This window comes from Ursus americanus, chromosome 1, assembly GCF_024610735.1.
Source record: "Ursus americanus isolate L20-20 chromosome 1, mUrsAme1.1.p, whole genome shotgun sequence".
NCBI lineage: Eukaryota > Metazoa > Chordata > Mammalia > Carnivora > Ursidae > Ursus > Ursus americanus.
Window position 1 is genome coordinate 107,412,056 of NC_142127.1, and position 24,768 is coordinate 107,436,823.

Consider the following 24,768-nt stretch of genomic DNA (forward strand, 5'->3'; position numbering starts at 1 on the left):
GAGGGCCAACACACTGACCCCAGGCCTGACCCCTTCCCCTGTCCTCACCCCCTGCCGAGTGACTGAAAACCCCATGGGCTTGGCCTCCCGTGGGTTTCTTAGAGCTGTGGGAGGTGGTTCGTGTTGGTGTTGTGCGGTGGGGGCGTTGCGGGTGCAAGGTGACTGTCAGCGAGAGTCGGATGACTCAGCGAGGTTACTGTGCAGAATGAAAACAATGCATGAAGTATTGGAAGGCTTAAGATTTTAGGTGTTTTCTGCTAGAGTAGGGGTGTCGCTTTAAGAAGGTGGCCCAGTGACTGGCTCATAGGGAGCAGGTGGCAGGAGGAACCTCCATTTCCCTGGAGGATGAACTGGTCCCCCAAATGTCAGAATGTGAAGTGGCCCACTCCTGGGGCTCGCCCTGCAGAACCTACCTGCACACACACACGCGTGTGCGCACACAGTGTACGCAATTGTACATAGACGTAGCGCACATGCACAACACACATGTACACGCAGCACACGCAACCCATGCATACACGTACCGCACACGTATGGTACACACATGTGCACACTCAGCACACACAATTCTTGCGTAGATGTAGCGCATGTGTACGGTACACACGCATGCACATGCAGTACATGCGGTCCATGCATACATGTACCACACACATATGGTAAACACACACATGTGCACATGCAGTACACACGGTCCGTGCATAGGTGTAGCACACACATATGGTACACACATGTATGCACGCAGGACATGCAGTCCATGCATGGATGTAGCACACACGTATGGTACACACATGTGCACACGCAGTACACGCGGTCCGTGCATAGATTTAGTGCACACAAGGTGCACACGTGTACACACACAGTACACACAATTCTTACATAGATATAGTGCACACACGTGCACACTCAGTACACGCAGTCCGTGCATCGATGTCACATACACGTCTGGTACGCACATACACACGGGCACACACAGAGTGGCCAGTCTCTTCTCTGTTCCCAGCTGCCCCCTCCTGTTCTCCGCCAGGATTCAAAAAGGTTCCCTTCCCCACCGGTGGCCTTGTGTGGGTTCTGGAGCCTGACTAGGCCTGGTGCCCTGGGCCACTCCAGCTGTGGGGTTGCCCCTCCTGCCTTGCTGGCCCTAAGAGCCAGCTCTGTCCCTGTGACCATGGTCACTGTTCCACTGCCCCTGGCTGGGTGCCCATGGGCAGCCCAAGGCATCCACAGCACAAGACAGACCCCGTGGGTGCTCGACAGCACAACAGAGCTGCCTGAGGTCTGGGCAACTCTCTGCTCTGTCTGTCCTCATCCTTCCAGGGTCAGCAGGTGGCCCCTGGTGCTCAGCCTCTGACCCTCTGAGATGGGTTAGAAGTTGGCGTTTTTCTCCCGGTTTCTGGGTTGGAGGCGGCTGCCCTGCCTGGCAGCCTGGGAAGAGGAGGTGACAGTGACTGGGCTGCAGGAGAGACACGTGCCAGGCACTTCCTGCCGGTGTAACCCCAAAGATGGTGGGCATGACCAACGTGGGGCCTCTTGCCCCACCAGCTACCAGGCCTTTGCTCCTGGGGCTCCAGCAGCAGGGACAGACGTGCTGTCTGCTGTCCTACAGTCTGTCTCTTGGGCCCCTCTGCACATTTTCTCTGTGCCGTCTCAAGGGCCACGTGTCTTAGAGTCAGCAGAACACAGCACAGTCTGGCAAAGCGGAACGTGGGACGGGGGCTTGCTGGTCACACTCGTATTTATGACAATAAACGTGTGCTCCACCAGGCAGGGGTCTGGAATTTTCACACACCCAGGAAACCCGTGAAAGGATCTAGCAGGAGAGTCTAATGAAGTCCCGTTGAGTCCAGGTGGATGATGTGTGTCCAGGTCTGTGGGTCGACACAGACTCAAAGGGACAAGGACCTGTTCTGTCTAGACAGTGCCCCAGACCCACAGAGTGCCGGCCCCATGCCTTCATGCCTGCGGAGAACAGGCTCTCCGGCGGCCGTGGGCCATCGTGAGTCCCGGTGGGGTGTCCGTCCAAGAGCAGTGAATTCCAGGCCATCCTGCACCTCACGGCCATGTGGCCACACCAAACATTATGTGAAAAGAGACAGGAAGCCAGGCTGTCAGGAATGTCAACAACGCACAGCCTGTCTCCAGACCTGATCCCAGCTCCTCCTGGGACCAGCTCTGCGCCAGGTGGGGCTTCTGTGGCGGATAATCTCCGAAAGCTCCTGGAGGAGTTGACGGAGGCTATTGTGGCTGGATTAGGAAAAGCTTATGAGCTTCGCTTTAAAACCTCCAAGCTGTCGCAGCGCAAGATGAGGTTATACAATAGAGGGGCCCGTGCCCCCACCACTCCTGGCCGGTGCCCGCCAGGCCCCCGGTTGGAGGGGCCCAGGGCATGGCGAGGAAGAAGCCCCAGCCAGGCGCCCGAGCTGCTGGGTGAGGGAGGGAGGGAGCGGGCCTGGTGGTCTCAGCCCAGGGAGCTGATTGTTGGGGAACGCTGGGGAACCAGGAGGCTGCCCGCCCCTCAACCCCAGGGACGTGGCTGGGGGCTGGGCAGCCCTCCTCAGGCCTGCAGGGAGCAGAGTCCTTGGGGGAGCTGGCTTCCTGGAAGCTCAGAGCTGTGGAGTCTGACAATTGAGGACCCTGAGGGCTCGGATGAAGGGTTTGGGGTCATGTGGCCCCGCAGGGCCCCTGAAGGCGTCCATCAGGGTGCTGCCTGTGGAGGGGAAGAGGTGACAGGCTGCAGGACACTGTGCCCACTGACCAGTGACCATGTTCATGCTGGACATAGTCTCAAGCCTGACCCTCACGGGGACTGGGGGTACACTCAGCAGTGTGTACCCCCAGTACACATCCCCCACCCTGCTCCTGCTTAGTATACCACCTGTCAGCCTAGGCTTGAGGCCCTTTGGACCTCAGAGGTTGGGGAGAGCAGGCTGGGTCTTGTCCTGCCAAAGGTTCATGCTCCAAACGCCAGCTGGGTGGTGGGGACATGGCCTGCTCCCTGGAGGAGTGTGCTGGGTGGACCGCCCCCCCCACCGCCCTGCTGCCTTGCACACACAGTGGCCTCTGGGCAAGCCCTCCCATGGGTGTTGGCGTATCCTACCCCCTGCCCTGTGGGGACCAGAGTCACTGAAGTTTCTAGAACAGCTCCCGTGCAGGGGTGTGTGAGGAGGGAGCTTCCTGGGTAGGTTAGGTCTGGCTCCTGGCTTCCCTCCCTGCTGGCTCTGGTCCATGGGCATCAAAGTATGAGCTCCATGGGACGGTAGCCCAGTCAGATCATGTCCCTTCATTTCGGGGCAGAGCGTGCAGGGCCCAGAGCTGCTTCCGGGTGCTGTGGCCGTGGGCCCTTGGACAGCAAGGGAGGGTCCGAGGAGGTGCGCAGGCAGGAGGGCTGGGACCTGTCTGACCTGGCTGCGTGAGTTTTCGCTCGCCCTTGGCCCCAGAAGCAGAGAAGTGGGGGGCAGTGCCTCTTCTCCGGGGTCTGGTCGTGCTCCTGACTCAGGCCCCAGGGAGAAGTTCACGTATGTGGTTCAAAGCCAGGGCCCTAGGGGCCTGCTCAGTGGATACTGGCAGGCAGTCAGCTGGCAGAGGTCCTGGCACTGCCTCCCCTGAGCCCTGGGCCAGCAAGAAGTGTGCGTCTCCACGTCCGTCCATCCCCTGCAGGACCGGGCCGCATGCCCAGCACAGGAGCAGGGCCGGAGCAGGGCCACGCTGCTGGGGGCACCCTGCCCGTGCTAGATGGCCCCTTCCGTGAGGCAGACCAGGGCAGCTTGGACAGGGACCCTGTACCTGGGCAGCATGGAAGTGACCTTTGGGCCCTACAGGTGTGGCTCTGCAACTGCTCCCAGCATCCCCTAGAATCCTCTTCCTGTGAGTAAGCTAGAGCCCCGTGGACCCTGCTTTCGTGGGGACTCCGGGCCACGGCCCATTCACCACGATGGTTCCTTCCCTCCGTCCTGGGGCTGGGCCGCCGAGGCTCCACGTCACGTTGCTTTGTCCTGTTCTGCTCCCGGCCCCAGTCTGACCTGGGGGGTGCAGCGAATGGCCCTGAGCCTCAGCCCACTCTTCCCGCTGGGATTCAGGGGGGAGGGACCCCCACTGCCGTGCCGTGCCCCTGGGTCCCAGTGTCTGTAAGTGCAGGGATCAGAGAGTGACTCCTGGCTGGCTCCTGGCTGGCGGCTGGGTGGAAAGGCAGTGTCCCCCGTAAAGGTGGAGCAGGGAGGCCCCCCCCCATGACTTCCCAGAGGGCGGGATGTGGAGGCCGCACGATGCGTCCAGGTGGACAGTTGTCTGCCACCTGCCCTCGGAATCATGACTTTGGGCTACAGGCATGGGTAAGCAGGGAAGGGAGGCAGTGGGGCGTCTCTGGAGGCCCACATCCACGCTGCCCTCTGGGCCACCCCTCAACAGCCTGTGGTGGGTAACGTGGCGGTCCCCCATCCAGGGCCCTCCTCGAATGGATGCTGGGGCTTGTGTGTGTGTCACTGGTGGGGGGCAGCAGGACCCCCTCAGATTGGCCATCCCCGCCCTGGCCGCTGGGTTGCCCCCAGTCCTGCCTGTGGGGTTGCCCAGCCACAGGGCACAGGGAGATATCGCCCCACGTGGGGGCCTTTGTGGGGACTGGACAAGAAGCCCACTGTCCTCTCACTGAGCCTGCCACCTTGATCAGGGTGTCCCAGGGTGGTACCAAGATCCCTTGTCTGCCCCATCCCACCTCCAGGCCTTGGAGGGTCGAAGAAAGGGTCATCCAGCCAGGTCTCCCAAGTTCAGAGTCTTGTGCTCCTGCTGTGGGGTGGGGTCGCACCCTGGCAGTGTGTCCTGCCCGGCCCGCGCCCCCAGGGTGGCTCCTATGGGCGTCTCCTGTCCCGGAGCCCCCGCCCCCGCCTTCCCCACCCTGTGGTCAGTCCTTGCCCTGTCCTCCCCAAGCTCAGCCGCACCTGACAGCACCCCCCCATCCCTCACTCTCTTCCCACCCCTCTTCGGCCTCCCAGTCCCTGGTGGCCAAGGCCTGGCCTCCACCCTGCAGGGCCCTCCCGGGGCTTGTGGCTTCAGACACCAGGTGCCTCCAGCCACATCGCCACTGGACCCTGAGCCCAGCCTGTCAGTGCCCGGGCCATGGCTGGGCCAGGCCTTCAGGACTGGCGGCTTCGTGGTTTCTCTGGTCGCTTGGACGGAGCCGATGTCTCTCATGGGGCTTGGCACAGTGGCCTCATCACCGCGTGTCAGAGAAGCTGGCCTCGTGAGGGGCAGCCGATGCCCACCCGGTGTGCTGGGTGACCGTCAGGGACACAGAAACAGCATGTTAGGAGGAAGGGAGTCGTTCACAGCAACAACACAATCTGAGGCCCTGGCAGGTAGGGCAAGTGGGGTCTCCGTGCTGGAGAGTCCTGGCCCTGTGCCCACACTGGGGGCTCCTTTCCATGTCTAAGTGGACAGACGGCTGCCCTCAGCCAGCCAGAGGGTTCTTTCCCTGACGGGGGCCGGGGCCCTGCTGACCTGCGTGGACACTTTGAAGCTCTAGTGATGGCTGTCTGCTCTGGTTTATCAGCCCCACCGTGGCCCTTCCTGGGCGGCCAGGCATCCCCGCCCGCAGAGGGGTGACCCCAAGGAAGCAGAGGGGACCCTGCGCCGTAGGAATTACTGGGCATCTCTGGACTGGGCTCCCTGATGTGGGGAGGGGGCCGCGGACAGGGTGGCCAGGACTGGATGGGGACCCTCAGGGACAGAGGGGAGAAAGGCCCGCGGTCTGTCCAGGGCCTGGGCCCAGGCCCCTCCATCTATGAGCACCTTTCCTGGGGCCACAGGAGGGTCACGGGCCACCTGGTCTCCAGTGACATCTGTCACCGGGGTTGGAGCTGGGGGTGGTGCACAGGTTGTCTCACGGATCACCCCCCCGCCCAGGAGGGGCCCCCTGTGGGGGAGCTGCTCCCCACCCCTGCGTGGGCTGTGGCTTCATGGTGGCCCCACACCCTTCCCCTTGACCTTGGGCTTGGCCATGTGGTTTTGCGGTTTGTGAGATCTAGGGTCTGGGTTGCAGCGGGGGCATGAGCTGTGCTCTTGGCCTCCCTGTGGCCCTCGTGGAAGAGAGCTGTCTCGGTGGCTGCTCAGGCCCAGAGCAAAGCCCCAGTCCCTCAGACCCACGAGCACGCGGACAGGCGCTGGCTCCAGCTCCCCAAAGACCCCTCTGAACCCGGTGGGGGTGGAAACAGGCCTCATCCTTCCCCCCACCCCAAGTCGTTGAGGGTGGTCCCTGGGGGTGCAGACTCCCTGCCCTCTGAGCTGGACCCAGGAGCTCTTGTGTGATGCTGTGTGGTGGCGAGATGCTCCTGCCGGCCGGCCTGGGGGATGGACGTCCCCGCACCAGATGCATGGAGGGTCCCGAGCCCGGCCTCCGCCCACGACACCCCTCTCCTCCTTGAAGCCCCTGGCCCACCCGGCTTATTTCTAATGCATCCACCGTGCCAGCCGCCGGCCAGGATGCCCGCTGTGGTGAGGGGCCTCCTCTGAGTGCCGCCTCATTTGCTCTCAGGGGTTTTTGTCCTTTTCTGATGGACTTAACACTTGGGTGAGGGCTGCAGACATTTCCCCGTCTGTCCTTTGTCTTTGAAGTGTGTTTACTTATTTCCCGAAGAAAGAAATGAGCTTGGTGCAGTAAGATTTGCTCGTATTTCTCTCTTGCATTGCAATGTCCTTTTTCTAAAGTTCTTTTCCATCCCAAGATGTAAAAAACAGGTTAACTTTCTCCTAGCTTAAAGCAAGCTTTGAGGAAGCAGAGGAGGAGAACAGGTCCTGAATTTGATCCCACGCTTCCCTCCCCCGTCCTCCGAGGGGTCGCCTGACCCTCAGCCCTCACCTCACGTACGGATATCCCCACGTCATCCTGAGCAGAGGCCCTCGAAGCTGCCCACGGCTCTGCAGCCCGCCCTGGGCTGGCCGAACCCGGGAGCAGGTGGGAGCCTGGGGGGTGAGCCCAGAGGGGAGACTCTCCGTGTCAGCCGGGCCCCAGGGAAAGTCCGGTTCTTCCTGAGAACCGAAGCCTAAGCTGTCCAACTGGGGTGGAGGGAGGGTGTGTCCTGGCACCTGAAGACGTAGGCCAGCTCCCCTGGGAGTAAAGTTCATGCTCTGCCAGGCACTTGTGCCCAGGGGCGAGAGCCAGCTCCCTCTGCCTGGACCACCAGCTGCCCAGCGCCGTCGCCGTCGCCGTGGGCCCCGGCCAGCATGCCGCCCCTGCCAGAGTGCACACAGAGGTAAGCTGGGGGGCGCTGGGTCAGCACAGAGACACAAAGCACGTCTTTAATTCCTGGCTAGTCCCAGGATCTGGCGGGAAGAATCTGTTCTGTGTCTTTAAAAGGAAGTCTCCAGATCTGGGGTGGAAACTTGCCGTGCTGGGGCTTCATTTCAGACAGTGACCCCTCCCTGCCCTCCCAGGCCCAGCCTGGGATGCGGGCTCAGGGCCGAGGGGACGACAGTTTGGTGTCTGTGCTTAAGGCCTGGGTGGGCGGCCGCTGGGGGCCCGGGATCTCCGGGCTGTGTTCCTGTGGTTCCCGTCCCATGGCCAACCCCGTGTTTGCAGCGGGGGCTTCTCGGCCTCGGTGGAGTCCCCAGCCTGAGCCCCTGACCCTTCAGGCCGGTTACCTGCGAGTGTGTGTGTGATGTTAGGGTGCTCGTTGGGGGTCCAAAGGACCTGGAGCAAGGCCCCTTGACGGGGTCCAGGTGCCTGGCCCTGCCGGCTCTGGGTCATACGTGCTGTGTTTCCTCTTGTATACACACAAGAAATTGGAGTTTTGGACACAGTTTAGGTGTGGAGGGGAGGTGGGTGTGTCTGGAAATGCTTTGCATTTTCCTTCCCTGTCTCATCCCACATGCTTTGGGGAGAAGCCAGGGCCTCTGGGTGCCCTCCCTGTGGGCCCCGGGCTTGGGCAAGACCAACCTTTTTGAAGACATGCCTGCCTTCCTCGGGCGAGGACGGGGTCACCCAGGAGCCAGCCCAGAGGGGAAGGGTCCAGTGTCCCCCTTCCGGGGATGTGGATGGGTTCACCACGCTGTGAGGAGACATGGAGGCTGGGGAGGAATCGCTTTGTTAGCTGGAGTCCAAGCCTGGGTCCCACGGGCTGCCTGGGCCTCTGGTGACATGGAAGGCGAGGGGACCCAGGGGGAGCCCCAGGAAGCAGGTCGCCTGGTTAGCCCTACCAGAGGTGACTGTTCTGACACAGGCTTGGGGCTGCAGCTGCTCCACGGGTCCCAGGCTCCCCGGTTTGGCTCAAAGCCCCAGAAGAAAGGGGCTGCCTGGGTCGTTGTGGCCCCATTCACTTACTATCCCCACAACCTAAGAGGCACGATCTGTCCAGAACCTCTTGTTTATTTTCCTCGAATTGTGCAAACGTTCGGAGGCTCTTCCCGTGTAGGCCAGCGTGCTTGGCTGGTTGACAGGCGGACTGAGCCATGGCCCTGAGGACAAGGGGGGACAGACAGTTCCAGGCGGGCCTGGCCAGGTGGGTACACAGATGCCCTGGGCACAGGGAGGGGACAGCCCTGGGCAGATGTGGCCGTGTGGCTATCCAGTGGCCCTGGGTGGTCCGAGGAGCTGCCTGGAGCAGAGAGGAGACCTTCGCCAGCAGGGGGGCGTGTGGTCTCAGCGAGTCCCTGGATGGGGACGGATCAAGGCACAAACCGTCCTCTGCCTCCAGCGTGGGGGCAGCCCCGGACGTGGGCGCCATCCCCAGCACCCTCCTGGTGCTGCCGGGACCCCGGCCCCAGGTGGCGGGGTCCCTGGACGGCAGAACGGAAGTATCAACGTTCCAAGTCCTGGCCCGGAGAATGTCACTGGGGGCCCCCTGAAAACCTGTGTGTCTGGTTTGAGACTCAGCTCTGTTTCTGGGGACCGAGCCGCCCTAGGAGTGCTGAGCCCTGAGGAGTCCTGCCCGTGGGGCCTGTGTGACCCCAGGTGTGACCCTGTGGGTGACCCTGTGGGAGGTATGTGACCCATAGGGGCTGTGGCTCCAGGCCTTGGGGCCAGTTCTAAGAGTAGTGGGGGGACGGTGCAGGGGTAGCTGGGAAGAGTCTGCTGGTGCCTGACTGTGGGGGCCACGAATGGGCTGGACGGAGAGTCAGTGGAGCCTGGAGGGAGGGTGCTGAGAGCGGGAGCCGGGACGCTGCCCCCAGTCTGTGGTCCGGTGGGGTTAGTGCTGTCAGGAGCCACCAGCGCTCCTGGGAAAAGCCTGGCTCCTGCCTGAAACCTGTTCCGGAGCCCAACCCCCGTCCTCCCCACCTCAGTAAGTGTGCTGGCCTGTGTGTGGGCGTCCCTGCCTGAGCAGTGCACGGGGGTCCACTGAGCTGGCTGGCTGGGACACGGTGTCCCCCCGCCCCGGTGAGGCTGGAAGGTTGGTGCAGGTCTCCCGGAGGCTCTTGCTCGAGGAAGGGGCGTGCCGTGGGGGCGTGTGGGTCTGGGGACAGTGGACCAAGGAACGAACCATCTGGAAGACACCCTCACGGGGAGCTCCTGCCATGCTCAGGAGCAGTAAGGCCCATGCCTTCCAGAAGGTGCTGTGTTTGGCGTCTGACTACAGCTCTGAGATGCAGCCATCCTGAGCTCCTCGGCTAGGGACCTGCGGGGCTCGTCTGTCCTGAGCAGGGGTGGGGTGGGAGGAGGGTGGAGGTCTGAAGACTGTGAGGTGGTGTCCTCCCCGCTCCTGGCCCTGGAGGAGGCTTGGCTCTCAGCCTCCTGACCTGGCACCCCTTGAGGGCTGGGCCAGGCCTGCCCGGGGGCTTCTCAGAGCCATGGAAGCTTCTGGGAGGGACACTAGGAAGTGCTTGGCAAATTGTCTTCCATTTTCCCAGCATCGAGGTCCACCAGCGCCTGCTGGAGCAGCCAGCCCGGGAGAGACGAGGCGCCAGGCACCAGCCTCGCATGTGGCCTCTGCAGCAAAGGCCACGACCACTGGCCCTCCTGGACTCATGCCTGGGGGCCGTGCACGCGGCAGGGGTCCAGAGGGCTGGGCTGCAGCCGGCGGCCTTCACGGGGCTCTAGTGGAGGCAGGGTGGGGTGGCCCACACAGGAGGCCACCGTCCACGGGGTGTGCTGACGGGACCTGATGCTGCCTGTCCCCTGGAGGCCACCCCGGGAGCTCGGGGGCGGGGGGGGGACCAGGAGGCCCTGCCTGCCCCCTCGTCCGCCTGCTCCCATCAGACCCTGAGCGGATCCACTTGCCGATTTGGCAGAACCTCTCGGCTCTGCTGGTGGGGGATGGGTGGCGCTGTCCCTGGCCCACCAAGGCAGCAGGTCTCCTGGGTGTGCGGGTCCTGAGCCCAGGACGCTGGCACCTGTTGTCCCCGCACCCACAGCCTCCTGGCGGCAGGGCCTGCAGGCATCAGGCAGACTTTGGGGTCCCCGGAGGTCAGTGAGAGGGGTGCTATGGAACAGGTGGGGACTCCCTCGCTGCCAGTGAGGACGGAAGGTGTAGGCCAGGGTGGGAGGGGCTCTGGCACAGGGGGTGGCCTGCTGGGCTCTGGGTTCGAGGAGCTCGTTGGCTCGCTGCGGGAGGCTCAGGCTGACAGGGCCTCGGGGACCAGGCTCTGTTTGTCCAGGTTGCCGGGCCGTGGGGTGCAGTGTCCTTCTCAGTGGGAAATGGACAGGGTGTGGAATCAGCTGGGAGTCGTGCCATCACATGAGGGTTCACCCGACGCCCTGACCCTGCCTCACAGCAGAATACACGCGTTCCCGGGTCGTAAGGCTGGCAAGGAGCTAGTTCCCTCGAAAAGTTTACACACATCTCAAGGGTACAGAGGAAGAATTCACACTCACAAGTTGTTAAAGTCCATGCTCGGAGAAAAGGAAGGGCGTCCCTTTTTCTTCTGCACCAGGGAGGGTTATAGTTATTCTGAAAACGCTCGTGTTTGTCCTGTGCAAGTGAGAGCTGGCTGGGCCAGGCTCCGAGCGGGGCGGGGGCTCCGCCTGGTGGCTGCCCAGCCTCCCTCCTCGGGCAGGGAGGGGGCCTGCAGGGCTGGGGGAAGCCAGGGCGGCCGCGCAGGGGCAGGGACCAGGCTGGGCGCCGTCCTGTCCCGCTGTGTTCTGCGTTTACTCTGCTCTAGTCTGTAGCAGTGCCGCCCCTGCCCCGACAGGAGGACCCACTGAGCTGACTTCACAGCAAGTGGGTGCCGCTCACAGCCGAGCCATCACTCCCTGAGCTGTGGAGCACGGAGCAGTGCTGTTTGGGAGAAGTGCGGAGAGGCAGTGGGGACATGCGCTGTCCCCGCTCCACTCATTTCAGCGTCTGCAACAAACCACCCCAAACCCAGCTGCTGGAAGCAGCGTCATGCCATTTCTCGGGGTCCCGGTGGCTGTGTTCAGCTGGTGGTTGTGGGGCTGGAAGGCCCGGCATGGCCTCACTCACTGGCTCCTGGCTGGGCCACCTCAGGGCTTCATGTGGCCTTTCCCTTCGGGGGTCCAGCGGCCTCCTTGGGGCACCATTTCTGGGAGTGTTCGTGGGGAGCAGAAGCAGAAGCTGCAAGATTCCCACAGCATCACTTTGGGCCCATTCTACTGGTGAAAGCCAGGCCATCGTTCCTGACTCAGGTGTGGGGCAGTGGGCTCCAACACTCCGGAGGGGAGGGAGGCAGCCGGGGGGTGTAGGGACAGGCCTCTGTGGCCCTGTCTCTCCTCTGACACACCCAGCGCACAGTAACAGTGTGGCCTGCTTTCCTTTTTCTAGAAGGAGCCCCTGGGTGGAGGGTGGCCACATTCCCCTCTGCTATTTGGGAGATGTTGAGTTTGGCTGTCTGACACCCCATCCCGTTTGGTTTTGGTTTGGCCTTTATATGGACGGCTCTGTGCTCCAGACCCCCTGGCATTGACGGTGTCGTCCGCACTGGGCACTGTCCCCAGCCTCGGGGAGACCTTGGGCAGCCCTGCCCTGGCCCCACACCGCTCCATCTACGGGGGCCCCAGCCAGCGCCTCGCTGCTGTGTCTTGGGCTGCGGAGCTGGGGAGGTACCTGCTGGGCCTGGTTTCCTGAGGATGCGGCCTTTCAGCCAAGTGTTGGGCTGTGGGGAGGGGCCCCTGAGTAACGTTCAGTCCTGTCCGTGGCCCCCACGAGTCAAAGGCTCCCACTGCGCCTGCCCCCCTTGGCTTGTCCTTGTGCTTGACAGTGCACTTGGGGTCGATGAGGACCCGGCGAAGGATGAACAGTGGGGGCGGGGGGGCTTTACGACCGCTTTGGATCCTACACATGAGCTCTGGGCTGGGCCCTGGTTCTAAGAAAGCCCATGCTTGGGTCCAGAGGCCCAGAGGACGGACAGAGGGCTTTTTTTTTTTTTTAAAGATTTTATTTATTTATTCGACAGAGATAGAGACAGCCAGCGAGAGAGGGAACACAGCAGGGAGAGTTGGAGAGGAAGAAGCAGGCCCACAGCAGAGGAGCCTGATGTGGGGCTCGATCCCATAACGCCGGGATCACGCTCTGAGCCGAAGGCAGACGCTCAACCGCTGTGCCACCCAGGCGCCCCATGGACAGAGGGCTTTCTAAGTTGACCATTGTATGTATGTGCATGGGGGGGGGCTAGCTCTTTCCAGGGCATTCTGCTTCCCTCAGGCCGTGGGGCCATGGGAAGAAGGAGGGTGGCTGGGCAGGTGGCCAGGTGGATTTCGTGGGTCCGACTTGTCAGCTCCTGAGATGAGGCTTAGTATTGTTTTTCTGTCTTGGCTAACATTGGTTGGCCACTGAATGACCGTCAGACATTCGGTTCTGTGTCCGTCCACAGTCTCACTGAGGTGCATGTTTGTCTCTCAGGAGCTGGTCAGACAGAGCTGTGTGAGCTGTGTGTGTGAGAGAGAGAGATGCTGGATATAAAAAAACCCATTTCCATAAAAACCCTTGTGAGTCTCCCTCGTGGTAAACGAGCTCAGGAGACAGGAGGCTCCCTGAGCTGGAGATGGGGGTGTCCGAACACTGTCTGTCACCTGTGAATTTAGACCTTTGAGTGGTTCTTACGCAGATGCTGAGACAGGAGGCTCCCTGAGCTGGAGATGGGGGTGTCCGAACACTGTCTGTCACCTGTGAATTTAGACCTTTGAGTGGTTCTTACGCAGATGCTGAGACAGGAGGCTCCCTGAGCTGGAGATGGGGATGTCCGAACACTGTCTGTCACCTGTGAATTTAGACCTTTGAGTGGTTCTTACGCAGATGCTGAGACAGGAGGCTCCCTGAGCTGGAGATGGGGATGTCCGAACACTGTCTATCACCTGTGAATTTAGACCTTTGAGTGGTTCTTACGCAGATGCTGAGACAGGAGGCTCCCTGAGCTGGAGATGGGGATGTCCGAACACTGTCTGTCACCTGTGAATTTAGACCTTTGAGTGGTTCTTACGCAGATGCTGAGACAGGAGGCTCCCTGAGCTGGAGATGGGGATGTCCGAACACTGTCTGTCACCTGTGAATTTAGACCTTTGAGTGGTTCTTACGCAGATGCTGGGACAGGAGGCTCCCTGAGCTGGAGATGGGGGTGTCCGAACACTGTCTGTCACCTGTGAATTTAGACCTTTGAGTGGTTCTTACGCAGATGCTGGGACAGGAGGCTCCCTGAGCTGGAGATGGGGATGTCCGAACACTGTCTATCACCTGTGAATTTAGACCTTTGAGTGGTTCTTACGCAGATGCTGGGGACTCTCCCCGAGTGCCCTGAGGGCAGACCCACCTGGGGCTCGGGGGCCTGGGGGCCTTGAGCTCTCCGGGGGTCCCCCCGGGCCTGGACCAGCGCAGCGTCTGGCAGACAGCATCGGCTCTCAGGCCTCTGCTGTGGGCGTTCTGCTGTCACGGGCTGGGACTCTGTGGCCCCTTTCATCAAGGCCTGACCCAGAGCCTGCCGCCCCCCGGCCACTGCTGGAAACCAGCCTTGCAGACATTCCCGGACGCTGGGCCCGGAGCCCCCTCCCCGGTGATTCCAGATGCAGGAAGTTTCAGAGTCTCTGGACTCTGCACTGAGCTCGCAGGCCGACCCCCGAAGGAAAGGGAGCTCAGCAGAGCCCCTTGTGCTTGAATGGCGAGGCCGCGGGGGTTGTACGGAGCCCCTTTCAGCTAAGACCCCTTAGAAGCAACATCACAGGGTAATCATTTCCAGCTGTATTTATTTATTTATTCCCACAATTAGTGGCTTTCAATTTTTTTGGCAGCTGAGCTCTTTAAGGATATTTTTAGATTTATTTTTTATCGTTCTAGACAGTCTTATCGATGTGTAATTCACATAGCCCACAATTCGCCCATTCAAAGTTGCACACCCGCTGGGCTGTCCTACAGAGCACACGTCTGTGAGAAGCGCGTACAGGCCAAAGAGGGGCCCGGGCGCCCCGTCTTGCCGCTTGGCAGAACAGACCGCCCACCTGCAGGCCCGGAAGTGGCTCCCGGACGCGGCCCCGAGGCTTGGCCACCTGGCGCCCTGACGGCTCCAAAACCCAGGACCCTGCGGACCTGGGGGGTGTTTGCACCGGAGGGTCTTTTGGCAAAAGAGGAGCCTCTCTTTCGAAACAAACAGATTTCTCTGAGGACTGTTCGTTCTGCTTGCACAGCTGTGAAGAGCTCAGCGAATTCCTGTTGCCTCAAGGCCAAAGGGGTGATTATAAATGTCGAGCAGGGATCTCAAACAGATGGTCAGCGTGTGCCCGGGTTCCATGAAAGCCCTCTGCAAGGGCCGGCAAACACGCGGTGTTGGCACAGGCAGTGCGGTGTGGCGGAACGGCGTGCCGTTGGCGTCAGGTCGCGGGGGTACAGACCCGCCTGCTTGGCGCCCTGTGTGGGCCCTATCCAGCCGCGGTTAGAATAGTTATATAAGGGGCTATAAAACGATATCCTGCCGCAGTTGGGATTGTTATATGAGGGGCTATAAAACTTCTGTGGCTTCCACGGCACCCAGGTCCAAGGGGGCCACAAACCGCCTTCCCTGGGAGGGAAGGGTTCAGTAGTGTAAGGACCCGGGACTCTGTGACCCTGCGACGCTGTGTGGCCTTCTAGAGGACGTCCCTTTGGGGTTCGGGAAAACTGTCCCGCGTCCCTGGCTGCAGGTGTCCAGGCCCCCTGGGAATTGTGGACCCCCGGCCGAGGCCCCGCTCCTGTGCGGGCCGTGTGGGCTCCTTCTGCCTTTGTGGACGAGGGACAGGACATGCCAAGACGTGGCTTCGCTTCGGTTTTGTGTGGGTGGAGTAATCACGGGAGACTCCATTCTACCATCTCCCATAACTTCGAGACCACGGTGTGCAGGAAAGGGGATGGGACGCAGTAGGAAGAGGTTCCTTCAAAGAGCTGCAGGCTTGGGTTTTAGCTGAAATTGGGGCTGGACATGCCAGGGTGAGCTCGTGAGGGATATGTGCAGTTTCTAGCTCTGTCGCCTGGGGGCCCTGGAGCTATTACCTTCCCCAAACGGTGAGCACCCCGGCCCCCAGACGACGGTCCCTCAAGACCATTCCCACCAGTAGACGCAGGGCTCCTGGGAGACGCCGCTGGAGTAGGAGACAAGCCCGGAGCATCTTGTCATCCCAGACCGCAGGCGTGACACGTCGGGGTGCCGGAATTCTGGAACGAGACAGCGATGCGTGGTTAACGGTAGCATGGTGGCATGAGTGGAAGTGACAGCCATGATGGGTAGTGAATGGTTTTCTCTCGTGGTGAGCACCCAGAAATGGACCTGGGTAAACACTCCATTTACAACAGCCAGCAAATCAGGGTACATGTGATGTGAGACACAGGACCTATGTCATGAAAACAAGGCTTCCAGGGTGACAGTCTGATGAAAGAGAACACAGTGCTTCCCGTGGGATGGCAACATTGTAACAAAGTCCCTGCCTCCACGTCTGTACCCACACTCCCTCGTCTCCCTTCCTGGGCTGCTGGGGTCCCCCGGGTTCTGCCCTCCCCAGCTCGGCGCTGCTCTGACCTGGCTCTCTCTACTGGACACGTCGGGGCTCTCGACCACGGCCACCCACTGGAGTCCCTGCCCTGCTGCGTGTGGAAGGACGCTGATGCACTTCTCCTGTTCCCCAGCGGGGCCGCAGCGAAGGCTGTACAGGCGGGGACAGTGGGGGCCTCCGGGGAACACAGCTCTGGCTGCATCCTGGCGTGGGGCCTCGGGCCAGGCACGTGACTTCCCTCTGCCCCATGGCTAACAGCCACCCATGGGGACTCCACAGGGTAGAGCACGTCGGGTTCTGAGGCTGGGTATCCGTGGTGACTATAGGGTGAATCCTGGGACACAACCTCCCTGCGCAAAGGCTCTGTGCATTTTAATTCAGAGGTCCCAAGAGGGGGTGCCCGTCAGGACCCCGGTGGCAGTGAGGCCTTGGGCTCTCCACAGCGGCCACGTTGAAATATGCTGATCAATGGTGTCAGGTGGAAATCCAACCCAAGCCTTTTCCAGAGCTGGCCAGCAAGCTCATGCCGTCTGCTGGGCCTCCCTCTGCCCTTTGCCCTCTGCCCCCACCCGGAGAGCCGCTTACCACCCACCCTCCTCTGGGCTCCTTCCATCCGGCACGGACACTGAGGAGCTTCAGATGCTGCGCTGTTCTAGGCCTTGTGGTATAGACCGGGCACTCCTGCTCATAATTGCTTAGAATTCCTTGGCTATTACTGTATGATTTGCTAACATTTGAACTTTAAAATTGACGTACTAGTTAAAAATTCTCCTTTGGGCATTATGTTAAACTCCCAGAGTGTTTTGTATTGTATTTTATTTTGTTTATTTTTTAAAGTAGGCTCCACACCCAGTATGGGGCTTGAACTCACAACCCCAAGATCAAGAGTCACATGCTCTACCAACTGAGCCAGTCAGGAGCCCCATTTTTTTTTTTTTATTGAATTTCGAGAGCATTTTTTTTCTAAAAGATTGTATATATTTATTTGAGGGAGAGAGCATGAGAGCAGGGTGAGGGGCGGAGGGAGAAGCAGACTCCCCACTCAGCAAGGAGCCCGATGTGGGAGTCGATCCCACAACCCTGATATCGTGACCTGAGCTGAAGTCAGATGCTTAACTGACTGAGCCACCCAGGTGCCCCTAAACTTTGAGAGTGTTTTCTGCAGAAATCTGGTCATCTCCTTTCCCCCAGGATGGAGGCGTGCTGACCACAGCCCTACAGGGGTGAGGGCCTCCTGTTGCTCCTTGTTTGAGGCTCAGGGCCAGAGGGCTGTGACCAGGCATGCTGTGACCCTCTCACCACTCCCCTGGGTGGTGCGTGGACAGACATTTGGCCACTGAGCAGTCAGCCCATACTAATCCATTTTTGCGTCATGGGAAAGTTAAGAGAGGTGTCCTGTTAGGCCCAAGTCTGGTCTCCCTGCTGCTCCAGGGTCGCCCTGATGGAGGGGCCCACCTCTTGCCTGGTTCTCCTAGGCCAGCTTCTCAGTCCTACTTTCCCTTGGTTGGAATTCCTTCTCCATTTGCTTGTCACACTCCTATGCACCCTGTAAAGCCCTACGTAAAAACCCCTGTCCAAGCAGGAAGTTCCTTCCAGTGTCCTTTCCAGATGCTAAGCTCTAGAGTCCAGGTGTGGCATCCAGGCCCTACATGACCTACAACCTGACCTTCTCGGGGCCAAGGGCCCCATGGCAGAGTCCACTCGGCCCCATTTCCCCTGCTCAGAGGCCTTTTTGGCACCAGTTGCTCCTCCATGTTGCTGGAGCCCCTGAGATAGTCTGCCCTGCCAGGCACAGCCTGTTGGGGAGACTTAGGCCCCAGAGTCAGACTTCTGGAGAGACCCCTCTGTCCTTTACGTCTTCAAACACAGGGAAGTCTGAAACTCACCCTCTGACCTCAGATCTTGTCCAAGGAGAGGCCTGGGAGTCAGCTCCGTGGTATCCGTGTCCGTGGGAAGCAGGTGGCCAGGGAAGGTGCTCTGGAGGAGGCTGTGAAAACCCGCAAGCACCTGGGAAGGACAGTTGTGGAATCTTCCTGGGCGTGTCTGCCCGTCCTGGAGGCAGGGGTCTGGGCGGGCAGCTCCTCCGGGGCCCCCCCCTCAGAGCTCAGAATCCAAGCTCTGTCGTTATCGGCAAGGTCGGGTCCGTATCAGCGCTTCCTCTCTCCAGAAAGTCAGCTTGCAGGTGAATCGAGTCAACAGTCCACAAAACCATGTAGGTGACTTGTCGGACGGCCTGGCCACGTGCAGAGTGTGATGGGGGCCGTGGGCTCCAAAGAGGCTGCAGCCCCTCCTGGCTGCATTCTGACTCAGGCAGAAGAGAGCCCTGCCTCTCCCCAGCTCAACTCCCGTCTGCTCGAGGGCCAGGCAAGGGTGGTGCTGTCCACTGTCGAGCGAGGAGGTCCACATGGTTCTCGGCCAGGCAGCCACGTGGCAGGTCAGCTTGCTGGAAATCACGGCTGAAGATAGCTCGATGCGAATGGATGTTTTCAGTGCTCGAGGGCTGGAGTCAGGAACAGGCAGCCACGTCATGAGCATTTATCGGTCCGATGTCAGGAAAACAACTGGAGACGCAGACCACCCGAGGCCCCGAAGACGGGGGTTTTCCCAACGCGCTGCTGTTCTCCCGTAGGTGGTGGCCTGCTGCTCCATGTCCCGTGCCGTCTGCAGAACCTGGCATCTGGGACGTGCCTGCCACCCCAGTGTTGGCCTGAACAGAGGCCTGACCGTCGGGGAGCCCGGGGCTGCAAGGGGCCCCTTCCTGCTGGCCTGGCCCCTTGGGTCCTGGGTCACCAGCCAGGCCACGTCTAAGGCAGCTGCTGGAATTTCTCTCAGAGATGTGTCTGCCTCCATGAGCAAGCCCAGCTTGGGCCCAGGCTGCAGCCCACCATTCCGACAGATGTATAGAAATAGAGCTATATAGACCCCCACCACCTTCTCTCTGTTCCCCCACCACAGAGGTTATGAACACTTGGATAATGCTTTCTCAGCATCCCCTTGCAGCTGGAGGCGATCATGTGACCGAATTTTGGCCAACAAGTTGGAAGTGGAGTTTGCTAGGGGCTTCTAGAAGGCTTTTTGACTCTGTCATGGCTGGCCCTGTCCCTTCTCCCTTCTTGCTGATCCAGATGTTGATGTGATGTCTGGAGCTTGGTAGCCATCTTGTGACCATGAGGCAACAAGCCTGGAGAGGGAGAGATGTCAACGTCCTCAATGTGGCGGGACTGAGTCTGCCAGAACCAGCAGCCTCCCCTCTCCAGACTTCTAGATCAGCGAGGAAAATCCACCATTGTTTTCTGATTCTTGGGACTAAGGAGCTAGGTGATGTGGCATTTTTATGCTGACGTGCAAATGTGTGTCACAGCCCAGGCAACTCCTTGAGCTCTGACTCCTTTTCCAGCCACTGGCTGGTATCTCCACTTGGGGGTCTCAGGACATTTTTGTACCACAGATTTGCTCCCCTACCTTCCAAACCTATCCCTGCCACATGGCTTTCTCTCTCCTCATCCTGTGCCCCCTCAAACTGGGAAGTCTGAAGCGAGGGAGGCATCATTTATTCACTCGGCAAACGTGACCTGAGCATCTTGCTCGTGCCAGCTGCCCTTCCAGGGACCGAGCAGCTTACAAGCTGGTGCGCAGTACAGACCGTAAGTGGACAGATGCATACGGGACCCTCAAGGTGGCAGTGAGGCTGGGGGGAGAAGAAGGTCAGGGTGGTGAGCGCTCCTGCGGGAGGGTCAGGGAGGTCACTGGGGCAGGTGAGGGTGGAGCAGAGACCAGAGGCGCTGGGGGTGGGGCATCCATCAGCTGAATCCTCAGGAAGCACAAAGGCCCTGAGGCCAGATGTATGAGAAGTAGAGGAAGGGGGTGGCTGGAGAGAGGAGGGGACTGAAGAGTTGCCTTTTTAATTAATGTGGGTTTGAGCACATTGGGCTTTTGGGGGGTTTTTTTGTTTGTTTTGTTTAAGATTTTATTTATTTATTTGACAGAGAGAGACAGTGAGAGAGGGAACAAAAGCAGGGGGAGTGGGAGAGGGAGAAGCAGGCCCCCGCTGAGCAGGGAGCCCGATGGGGGGCTTGATCCCAGGACCCTGGGATCATGACCTGAGCCGAAGGCAAATGCTTAACGGCCGAGCCACCCAGGCGCCCCACACACTGGGCTTTTGAACGCAAGGTCATTTGGGCTGCTGAGGGAGCGTGGGCCACATGTGGGTGGGCAGGGACACATGTGGATCCCTGGGGCGGCAGGCTGCCACAGTCCCGGGAGCCTTGGAGGACGAGGTGAGCAGCTGTGGCTCAAGACTAAAGGTGGGACAGATGGGCACTTTGTGGGGCCACGAAGCCAGGGCAGGTGGAAGGAGCCGCTGTCCACCAAGGAGCAGGGGCGTGGGGGGAGATCAGGGCTGCAATCTGGCCCCTGGGGCCTCCGATGCCTTTTGATGCCCAGTGGGGTTTTGGGGCTAGCTCAGGCTGGGGATGCGAATTTGTGGTGGCCTGCACACCAGTAATACTCACAGAGACCAGCAGATGCTTCCTCTCCCTCCCAGGCCCTGAGCCCTGCACTCCCAGGTGCCTCGGGATGGGGAGGGCAGGGGGACCCCTTATGGCCAGTTCGCTTGCCATCCAGTGCTTCCGCGGTGCCCTGCCCTAACGGAGCACCGTGGCTGGTGGAAGGCAGGGGTGGGGCGTGGTGGGACGGTGGTGCTGCTGTGGCAGTGCCTTTGTCCAGTGGATGGCAGGACAAGGGGGGTCCCCACCTGACTCCGTGGGGCTCCCCTTGTCCCAGTGCTGTCGCTTCCCTGATCTGGTCACAGCGTCTCCCCTGGGTGATGGGGATTGGGAGGGACCCATGCCTCCACCCCACCTGCTGCGCGCCTGGCATGCAGGCAGACCTCCAAAGGGCCTCTCTCGTGGCGCCTCTCCCCTCGCCCAGGGGTAGAATTCCAGGACGTCCCACCTCTGAACCCCCTCCCCTGATGTGCCCCTGGGGGTGTGTGAGCTCAGGGGTCTCTGTCGGGCCACAGTCTCCCAGGGGACTCTGCTCGGGGCCTGTCAGCTCGGCCCTCTCCAAGCCCCCTCCAAGCTTCTCCTGGGTTCTGCACAGAGAACGATGCAGCAGGGGGCTGGGGGGGGTTAGAGTCGGATGATTCAGGCTCTTCCTGGGTCTCAGCGCCCGCACCCCAGGGCCCCCATGGGATGGGTGTGGCTACATACTCAATAGGAACGGACGCACAGTCATGGCTGGGGGTGGGGGTGGCGCCGGTCCCTCCCATGCCCCTGACTGGGGGCTGGAGGGCTCCCTCTGCCCCACAGGTGCTTCCAGGCCGTTCTCCTCCTGGCCCTGACCATGCTCCTGCTGGCCGGCATCCTGCACATGGACGTGGGGCTGCTCACACCGTGAGTTCTGCATCGGGTGCCCGCTCCCAGGGCAGTGCCTGCGACCCCAGCCTGTCCACCTCTGGGTCGCACCGGGCACGGCTGGTGATCGTGGTGGTTCGTGCCTCTCCACTGGGCCTCAGCTTCCTCCTCTCTGAGGGGGTGAGGGAGGCTCTTCCTTTTGGGGATCCAAGAGCCTCCTGGAGCCCTCCAGTGTCTCCTGTGGACAGCAAGCTGCCCAGGGCTCTGGGCAAGGCGCCTCTGGGCACGGCTCCGGGAGGGTGGGAGTGGGCCCGGGCTGGGCGTGTCTTGGGCAGAGCGGCTGGGTGCAGAGGGTGACCAGGTGCTAGGAGACAGGGCTTGGGTCCATGGTAGGTCAGGGAAGGTCAGGTCCCCTGCTCCCCTGCCTGCCGCTGGTTCAACCTCTGTGAGGCCCAGTGCTGTGGCCTGGCCGCTGGGAGGGCTTGTGGCTCCAGGCTTCCTCTCCCTGCTTCATCGCCTCCCTGGTTGGATCTCCCCGGGGGGCACCAAGGCTCCCTGGGTCTCTCCATGGGTCCCCCCATTGTCCCCAGGGCTGGCACAGGCCTCTGGACCTGTTCCCTACTATCCAAGGTTATTCTTACTGGCCTTGCACTGGGGAGGAAAGGTGCCCGTGCTCCAGGCCGGAGTCACAGCGGGGTGGGTGCCGTCACGGAATCACAAGAAGGCACCAGCTTCCCCTCTGAGCAGTCAGGTTGGCTGGTCCCGGCAAACACTGAATATGTGGCCCAGGCCTCAGGGCCAGAGCCTTGCTGGGTGCCCTGGGGACCAGAAAGGAGGTTGGGGGCCAGAGAGGGGGTGCCAGGGCCCCGGGGCCCAACCTGTGGGGTGACAGGGGGTGACAGACGACGCAGCCACTTAGGGAGCAATCAGGTCTATGCTGGTGGGTCCTCTGCACTGGGGGTCTGAGTGGAAGCCCAGTGATCGACTGAGGTTGGGGTGCAGGCTCTGGGGGGCAGTGGTAGGGAAGGCGTGGGTGACAGAAGAGGCTCTGGGGTCTCTGGGGGGGGGGGTCCGCAGACCCTCCCTGGTTGACAGTGGCCATGCTCTCCGCCCAGCCTGCTCGGGGGCCAGGCCGTGGGGCCGCCCGTCACCAACGTCATGTTCCTCAAGACGCACAAGACGGCCGGCAGCTCGGTGCTCAACGTCCTCTTCCGCTTCGCCGAGACGCACAACCTGTCTGTGGCGCTGCCTGTGGGCTCGGGTTTCCACCTGGGCTACCCCTGGCTCTTCCTGGCGCGCTATGTGGAGGGCTTGGGGCGCCCTGGCCTGCAGCAGCAGTTCAACATCATGTGTAACCACCTGCGGTTCAACCTGCCTGAGGTGAGGACGCAGACAGGAGGGGAGCATGGGGGGTGGTGCAGAAAGGAGGGGAGCGCCCAGGGGGTGGGACACACCCCCAGGCTCTCTGCGGTAGTGCTTCGGAGGTGTGACCCTGGCGGGTGGCCGTGGCCTAGACGCTGGAGAGACTGAGGCTGTGCGTGTGTGTACGTGCAGACCTTGTCAGAGCCTCACCTGGGGGCAGGGGGAGGCCTGCCGCACACCCTGCTCCCCTCCCCCGCTGACTGTTGCTTGCCATTGCTCTTGGAATCGGATGAGGGCACTCTCATGGCCCGCCACTCTCTCCATCTGCTTCTCTGGACTCCTGCTTTTGCTTCCCAAACCCACGAGGTCTTCCTACTCAGGACCCTTGCACACGGTCCCCTTTTGAGGGGACACTCTTCACAGCTCCTCCTCTGGGTCATTCACATCTCAGTTTAGAGGTCACTTCCTCTGGGGGTGGGGTTTCCTGATCTGCCTTCCAAAGGCTTAGCAGGGGGAGAATGGGATGGGGGGGTTGGAGAAGGGCGGGGCCCCCTTTAAGTGTTTTAGGGTCCTTCTGGAGTGGTGGAGGGTGCAGACCTGGGAGTCAGGCGGCCTGGCCGCGGGGAGGCGGCTGTGCGGGGAGAAGAGGGCGTCTGCCTCCGGGGCTGCCCCAAGGGGCCCGAGAGTCACCCGCCTGGCCCGCCGTGTCTCCACACAGGTGCAGAAAGTCATGCCCAACGACACTTTCTACTTTACCATCATCAGAAACCCCGTCTTCCAGCTGGAGTCCTCGTTCACCTACTACGCGGCCTATGTCCCTGCGTTCAGGCACGTGAAGAGCCTGGACGCCTTCCTGGCCTCCCCGTGGACCTACTACAACCGGAGCGCGGGCTTGAACAACGCCTACGCCAGGAACAACATGTGGTTCGACCTGGGCTTCGACAACGACGCGCCGCCGGACGACGAGGCGTACGTGCGCGCGCGCCTGGCCGACGTGGAGCAGCGCTTCCAGCTGGTGCTCATCGCCGAGCACTTCGACGAGTCCATGGTGCTGCTGCGGCACCTGCTGCGCTGGCAGCTGGACGACGTGGTGGCCTTCCGGCTCAACTCGCGCAGCACGCGCAGCGTCACCGGCCTGACGCCTGAGGGCCGGGCGCGCGCCAAGCGCTGGTGCGCCCTGGACTGGCGGCTCTACCAGCACTTCAACCGCACCTTCTGGGCCCGGGCGCACGCCGAGCTGGGTCCGCGGCGCCTGCGCTCCGAGGTGGCGCGGCTGCGGGCGCGGCGCGGCGAGCTCACGGTGCGGTGCCTGCAGGACGGCGCGGCCAAGAACAAGTCGCAGATCACCGACCCGCGGCTGCGCCCCTTCCAGTCGGGCCAGGCCGACATCCTAGGCTACAACCTCCGGCCGGGCCTGGACAACCAGACGCAGCAGATGTGTCTGAGGCTGGTCATGCCCGAGCTCCAGTACGTGGCCCGCTTGTACGCCCTGCAGTTCCCGGACAAGAGCCCCAAGCGCATCCCCTTCCTGGAGTAGCGGACGGGGCCCCGCCCAGCCCCTCTCCTGTCATCCCCGGGAGACCATGGCAGCAGTTCACAAGGGGGGGGCTCCTGGGGCGGCTGCTCTGCAGGGTGAAGACCCCTCTGAAGGGGCCCGCCCGTGTTCCATCGTCTCCGAGGCGCCATTTTGGTGAGGTTCCCGCTCTGGGGTAGGAGGCACACCCGGTTGGAGGGTACAGACCTGTTTACCACGTAGCAGGGAAGTGAGTGACATTAAATCACATGTTGACAGGGACGCCTGGGTGGCTCAGTCCCTGAAGCGTCTGCCTTCGGCTCAGGTCATGATCCCAGGGTCCTGTGATCGAGTCCTGCATCAGGCTCCCTGCTCAGTGGGGAGTCTGCTTTCCCTCTCTCTGCCGTTCCCCCTGCTTGTGCTCATTCTCTCTGTGATATAAATAAAATCTTTTTAAAAAAACTACATGTTGACCAACTGTCTCGTGAAAGAACACATGTTTGGCACATTGACCATCGGAAGAACTTGAACCCGGGGGGGTCCAGAGGCTTGGGCAGCAGGGCTGGGAGTCCTGGGGGGAGCCCCGGTGGCTCCCTGAAGTTGCTGGCTGGGGGACATGGCGCTGGTCACAGAGACGCTGGTGCAGCTCCCCCAGG

The 24,768-nt window shown here is 61.3% G+C and overlaps 1 protein-coding gene across 1 annotated transcript; it reads left to right on the top strand.

Annotated features, from left to right (window-relative positions):
* Positions 1-47: 47 nt before the first annotated feature.
* On the top strand, positions 48-24,544 carry GAL3ST2 (galactose-3-O-sulfotransferase 2). Its single transcript, XM_045795841.2, has 4 exons — positions 48-19,527; positions 21,193-21,276; positions 22,353-22,617; positions 23,318-24,544. The coding sequence occupies exons 2-4, from the start codon at positions 21,227-21,229 to the stop codon at positions 24,134-24,136; spliced, it is 1,134 nt and encodes a 377-aa protein (XP_045651797.1). The 5' UTR covers positions 48-19,527; positions 21,193-21,226; the 3' UTR covers positions 24,137-24,544.
* The last annotated feature ends 224 nt before the right edge of the window (positions 24,545-24,768 follow it).

Excerpts from the sequence above, each read along its gene's own strand:
- GAL3ST2 (XM_045795841.2), top strand. The coding sequence starts at position 21,227 with ATGCTCCTGCTGGCCGGCATCCTGCACATGGACGTGGGGCTGCTCACA. Across the intron at positions 21,277-22,352 it reads GACGTGGGGCTGCTCACACC|CCTGCTCGGGGGCCAGGCCG; the intron begins GTGAGTTCTGCA and ends CTCTCCGCCCAG. Across the intron at positions 22,618-23,317 it reads TGCGGTTCAACCTGCCTGAG|GTGCAGAAAGTCATGCCCAA; the intron begins GTGAGGACGCAG and ends GTCTCCACACAG.